This window comes from Aythya marila, assembly GCF_965140915.1.
Source record: "Aythya marila genome assembly, chromosome: 24".
Taxonomy (NCBI): domain Eukaryota; kingdom Metazoa; phylum Chordata; class Aves; order Anseriformes; family Anatidae; genus Aythya; species Aythya marila.
The window spans coordinates 3,190,544-3,196,508 of record NC_139065.1 but is presented as its reverse complement, the minus strand read 5'-3'; the positions used below and the strand labels follow the sequence as shown (position 1 = coordinate 3,196,508).

The following is a 5,965-nucleotide window of genomic DNA, read 5'->3' as shown; positions in this document are numbered from 1 at the left end:
CACCGGCCCCGGTGCCACCCGCGGGGGCAAACAAAGCCCCCGTTTGCCGAGCCACCCTCCCGTCCCGTCGTGCCAGCTCCCCCCTAGGGCAGCGTAATCCCCGCGGGGAGGGCGAGCGCACGACCGCAGACGGACAAGTTTTGATGCGAGGAAGCAGCTTAGGGTGGGCTCAGGTTTCCTTTTTAGGTCCGCTATATTTATCTCCGTGATTTAATGCCAGCGCCGGGGTTTAAATGGCACCAAGCAGTTGGCGTGGGGAGACGGAGCAGCCGTCCCCGAGCTGCACGCACGTCCCCCCATGGAGCTCTTCGAGACCAACCCTTACTTTTTCCCGGACCAGAGGTTTTACGACGGGGAAAACTTCTTGGGCTCTCGCCTGCAGGGCTATGAGCCGGCAGCGTTCCCCGAGCGGCCCGAGGTGACCCTGTGCCCCGAAAGCAGGGTTGCTTTGGAGGAAAAGGACTCGGCCCTGGCCGAGCACTGCCCCGGGCAATGCCTGCCCTGGGCTTGTAAGATCTGCAAGCGCAAGACGGTCTCCATCGACCGGCGACGGGCGGCCACGCTGCGGGAGAAACGGAGGCTGAAGAAGGTGAACGAAGCCTTCGAGGCGCTGAAGCGCAGCACCCTGCTCAACCCCAACCAGCGGCTGCCCAAGGTGGAGATCCTGCGCAGCGCCATCCAGTACATCGAGCGCCTGCAGAGCCTGCTCAGCACCCTCAACCAGCAGGAGAGGGAGCAGAGGGACCTGCGCTACCGCCCCGCCGGCCCCCAGCCCGCCGTGAGTGCCGCGACCCCCTCCCCGGGATTGGGGCTGGTGGCATTGGGGGGACCTCGGGTGGGGGCTGCGGGGTGCTGGCAGGGCAGGAGCAGGACCCTGTGAGAGGTTGGGGAGCGCAGGGTGGCACAGGGAAAGGGGCTGAGAGCTGCCTTTGTAGGGAGGGGGCTGTGGTTGTAGGAACAGGGGTAGGGTGGGCTGGAGGTGGGCACTGCGCTGAGCGTGGTGTGGGTGCTTGGGAGGGAGCCTGGAGGCATAAATGACAGGGAAATGGAAAATAAAGGAACATAATAAAATAAAATAAAATATAAAATAAAATAAAATAAAATAAAATAAAATAAAATAAAATAAAATAAAATATAAAATAAAATAAAATAAAATAAAATAAAATAAAATAAAATAAAATAAAATAAAATAAAATAAAATAAAATAAAATAAAATAAAATAAAAAGTGTGCCCTCCCCACTCACACACATATACTTCCCTGCTGCTGAGGCTTTGTGCGTGGTAGTGCCCAGCTACAGACACTGGTGTAGGCTGGTACAGCGAGAGGTGGCGTGGTTAGAGGTGAAAGGCAGGGACATCGATGAGGCAGCTACAGGTGGCACATATAGAAATATAGATTATATACATTATACAGGTATCTAGACTACATAGGTATTACAATTACTTCGATAACTAATTTTATTTTGGGGGGGGTTAATTCAGCTGGATTTGTCGGCTGCCCCCGTGCCCCTGCTGATGGAGGGGCCCAAAGCAGGACACGTGCCTGCGGTTCCTGCACCGCCGCAGCTCCCTGTGGGCTGCTCTCCCAGGCAAGGGGAACATATTGAGCACAAAATGCAAGATTCCGGGCAAAAAGAAAAATCATACCCTTAAGAATTTAATTTTTTTTTTAGTGGAAAATGAATCAAACCATTAACGAACTGGCTGTGTCAGCAGCCAAGACCAAACTGGGACCCAAGGTTTGGGGGTTCACCAGCAAGGTTTGGCAGCTCAGCTCCGTGGTGCTGGGTGACCATGGGGTGGCCCTGGCAAGGTGAAGCACTCCCTGTCCCCCCTAACCCGAGCACGACCACCTCCCAGAGCCAGATTCCATTTCTGAGCTGCTACAAACAGCGGATGGGTCCTGGGGGTTGCTCCCACAAACCCCATTTCGAGTTTAACCCAGGCCAGCATCTGCTTCTAGACTGAAAGATGAAGACGCGCACACACACACAAAATTAATTCTGAGCTTTGCTGGATAACGCGCTCATTTTTCAGGCTGTCAGCTCTTTTCTGTGAAATCTTTTCAGCCCCAAGTCCACAAATCAAACTGCAAAAAGATCGTCCCCAGAAAGCCCCTTGGGACAGCCTCAGGGTGCCCAGCCCATGTGACATTTTTTATTTAACTCAGGTGATTTTTCAGCAAAAAGCTGTTTTGCCCAAGGATGTTCATCTGCTTCCAGCCTCTTTGTCATAGTTATTGGGTAAAGAGACACTTTTTAACCTATACTGAGAGGATGGCCACTGGTCCAGAGCCCCCCCAATATTTTTTTCAGCCCTTACAGTGGCTAATGGTGCATCTGGCACTGATGTGTCTCCGGGGACCCCGAATGTCACCGTCTGCTTTGCAGGCAGGGTGAGGAGGGCCGTGCCCATCATCCCACATGGGCATTGTGCTGCTGTGATGGGGGCACCCCAGGGTGTTTCGGGGGGCAGCCGGTGGGGTTTGGCCGGGCTGGAGGCGAGACCCCCACAGCCAACATCTCGGCTCCTTGCAGGCAGCCAGCGAGTGCGGGTCCGGCAGCTCGTCCTGCAGCCCCGAGTGGAGCACCCAGCTGGAGTTTGGCACCAACCCCACGGGTAAGGTCCTCCCTGCCTCGTCCCTGTGTCCCGCAGCCTTGCTGGGGGGGACACCACAGCCCTGGGATGTCACCGAGCCAAAGCTTCCCCTGGGGGATGCTCGGGGTGGAGGACAAAAGGAGCCTTGTCTTCTCCCCACCCCGCAGACTTCTGCTGTCGGGGAGGGATGAGCCCCGCCGAGGCTCATAAATCCTCCAGCGCCGCCGTGGCTCAGTGCTGAGCTCACTCAGGCTTCTCCCGTTGCCTGATCCCATGGGACGTTGGCTCCCCACGAGCCGAGGGACTGGACGGCAGCAGTTCGGTGCCGCAGACCCCAGGAGGGTTTTTTTTCTGTTGTCGTCCCGTGGCTTGGCTGCCCGTAGCCGCCCTGCACCACCTCGCCCTCCCCATGTCCCCAGTGCAGCTGCTGCTTTATTTTCAGTTTTGCAGTTAACCCCTTCCAAATCCACCTGTTTAATTTTTTAAAATTTTTATTATATTAATTTATTTATTTTTTTTCCCCAGAAGACGAAAACTTAAATCTCATTTTCCAAAATAAAACCAAAAAAATTTCCAAAAAGGTTTCACTCCCCGTTGCCATCTCCAGGGGAAGGTCTCAGCCCTCAGGGTGGGAGCTGGGTGCAGGTCCCCGAATCACTGCGGCCACGTGGGGAGGTAACGGGGTCCCCTGCACACCAAGCAGGAGCCGTCCCTGTCCCACTGCCACCCCCTGCAGACGCCACCCCTGCTTTTCACAGATCACCTCCTGCCTGACGACACGGCGGAGGACCGCAACCTCCACTCGCTCTCCTCCATCGTGGAGAGCATCGCCGTAGAGGACGTGGCCGTGACGTTCCAGGAGGAGCAGGTTCAAAACTGAGCCAGCACAAACCCCGGAGGCTCTCCGAGCTGGTAACGGGGCGGGAATGAGATTCTGGAAGGGTCCAGCCACTGGAAATCCTATTTATCCCTCCGGCGCCGTGGACTACACCACTGAAACCACTCGATTCCTTTCCCACTCTTCGCCAAAAGCTCTCACCAGCTGGAAAAAGAAAAGGGGCAGAGGTGGGGTTGTGGCAGCGCCGCAGCTCCCCGCTGGTGGCAGTCCCCGGTCCCCATGGCCAGCGTCAGGCACAGCTTCGTCCCCCCGGCCGGGGGCATTCGTTCCTTGGGGGCCACTGCGTGTGCTGGGGTCGCTTGCTCATTTTTTTCCAAGATGCTCTTTGACCAACGTCTCTCTCCGGCTGGCACCTCGCGGGCTGCCCTCGCCGGCTTTTCTACTGAACGCTGTGTGGAGTTGCCATTTGTTTGTTGTTTTTTTTTTTTTTTTTTTAATTATTATTTTTGCTAACTTATTTGGATTTTTTTTTTTAAATAAAGGCATTCTTGTTTGAACTGCTCAGGGCCTCCTTTACTGCTGTTTCGTGTTGTGCAAAGCTCTCCTACCACCACCCCCCCGGTTAGGGGGTTCTCCATATGAGAAAATCCTAGGGCTCCATTTGGACCTCAGTGATGGGAACTGGGTGTCCCACACTTCAAATCAGCCCTGTGGAGACCAGTGAGTCCACTGCCTTACAACTGGGACTCAATCTTGTACCTCAAAAGACTCAGGGAGCAGGTAATGTTAACTCTGGGCTCCAAACATTAATTATATTTTTTAATTTGGGCTCTAGAAAGAAGGCTCGAGCCAGCACTGCTTTAAAATCCTGTTTATTGGAACACACATACATCCTTTCCTGACCCAATTCAGGGTTTGGAGTCCATGCAGTACCAATAATATGACGAAAGAAATAGGGCATCGATATAAAGGGCTCACCGACTCTTCAAATTAAAAAAATATTTAATACTGTATTAGGCAAATAATACACCGAAAAGACATCGTGACTGTATAGCCTCTCAGATATTGCACTTCCAGACAGCACATGATAAGTATAGGTCATTCCAGCCATCAATAAATATCACATCAGAAATAGGGGCCACACAAGGCAAACGTGGCATGAGGAGACGAAGAGATCCTACCCTACGGGGGAGAAATGGGAAGAGCTGAGAGCCTCCTGGATTGATCCCTGCCCGTAGCCTGGGGGCAGGAGGGGAGAGCATCTCCTCTGCACCTGGAAGGGAAGGGATGGGCACGTCCCGGGGTGCCGGGTGCCCCTGTTGTGTCTCCCCGGTCCCCAGGGACGGTCCTGGCACCGTCCTGGCTGGCAGCGAGCCGGATGGGGTGGTCCAGCCCTTCCCCACGCAGCCCTTGGCAGAGCTGCCGTGTGAGCACCCCGAAATGCCCTGACTGCCCGCTCCTCGCCCCCACGACAGCCGGTCCCTGCCCCATCCTGCGCGGTGCCCACCCTGGCACTGGCCTCAGCCCCTGTGTCCTGTCCCGGGGGCAGCTCCTTGCCCATTCACCCCAGCATCAGGATTTTCGCACCAAGACGAGCCTGAATCCTCCCCGGCTTCGAGTCCTGTGGGCAGCAGTGTCCTTGATGCCTGGAGGAGCTCCGGTGTGCCGGTGCAGCAGCCTGTGGCATATTGGCAACGTGAACCAGGCAGGAGAAACGTTCCCAAATATCGCAGCCCGCTTTTGGGGCATCTCCGCATCTCCGATGGGTTGCAGCACGCTTCCACCAGTGATGGAGCTGGCACCCAGTGAGTGCACCTCTAGCCTGGCTGGTGCAGTGTGGGGTGGGCAGAAAAGCCACGGGTGGGAGGCACAGGGAGCCGGGGGAAGCAGCAGGGTGCACAAGCAGAAGGGAGAGCATCCTTTTCGGTCCATGGCAGGAGCACTGTGGCATCTGTTGGTTTGGGCCGAGGAACAGGCGCAGGCTGGGCTCTGGCTTTGTCCTGAAAGGCAGCCAGCACGTGGCTGAACGGAGAGTGGGGACGTGCTGAGAAACAAAGTGGGAAAGACTCCATGAGGACAGTGGTGTGCCTCTGTCTGGGGACCCACAAGCAGGCAAACCCAGCCAGAATCAGTGGGGAAAGCTCCTGGCATGGAGCTCCGTGCCCTGGGGCACAGCAGGGTCCCTGGAGACTCTCCTTCCCTCACCCCACTGGGACCCCACATCTAGGGTGGTATCCTGGGGACCTCAGGGACTGGACAACTGGCATGTGCTTAGGATGCTGAGCATCTCTTCTGCATCATCTCAGGGTCCTGTGAGCCTCAGGTAGCAGCAGGCTGTTCCCCCACCGCTGAGCTCTCCAAACACCCCCAAGGCGAGGCAGACCGTGGTGACAGCAGACACCCTGTCCGGGTGGCACCAGAGGGGGACACCGTGTCCTCCTGCTCCCCTCTTGGTCCCCACCCAGGTCTGAGGCCTCGGTCCTCCTCTCACGTACCCAGGGCCGGGCTGGTTCCCGTCACGCTGACCC

General features: G+C 56.0%; 1 protein-coding gene across 1 annotated transcript; it reads left to right on the top strand.

Annotated features, from left to right (window-relative positions):
• The first annotated feature begins 268 nt into the window (after positions 1-268).
• MYOG (myogenin) lies at positions 269-3,998 on the top strand. The gene is made up of 3 exons (XM_082778215.1): positions 269-778; positions 2,539-2,620; positions 3,358-3,998. The coding sequence occupies exons 1-3, from the start codon at positions 299-301 to the stop codon at positions 3,477-3,479; spliced, it is 684 nt and encodes a 227-aa protein (XP_082634341.1). The 5' UTR covers positions 269-298; the 3' UTR covers positions 3,480-3,998.
• Positions 3,999-5,965: the final 1,967 nt, after the last annotated feature.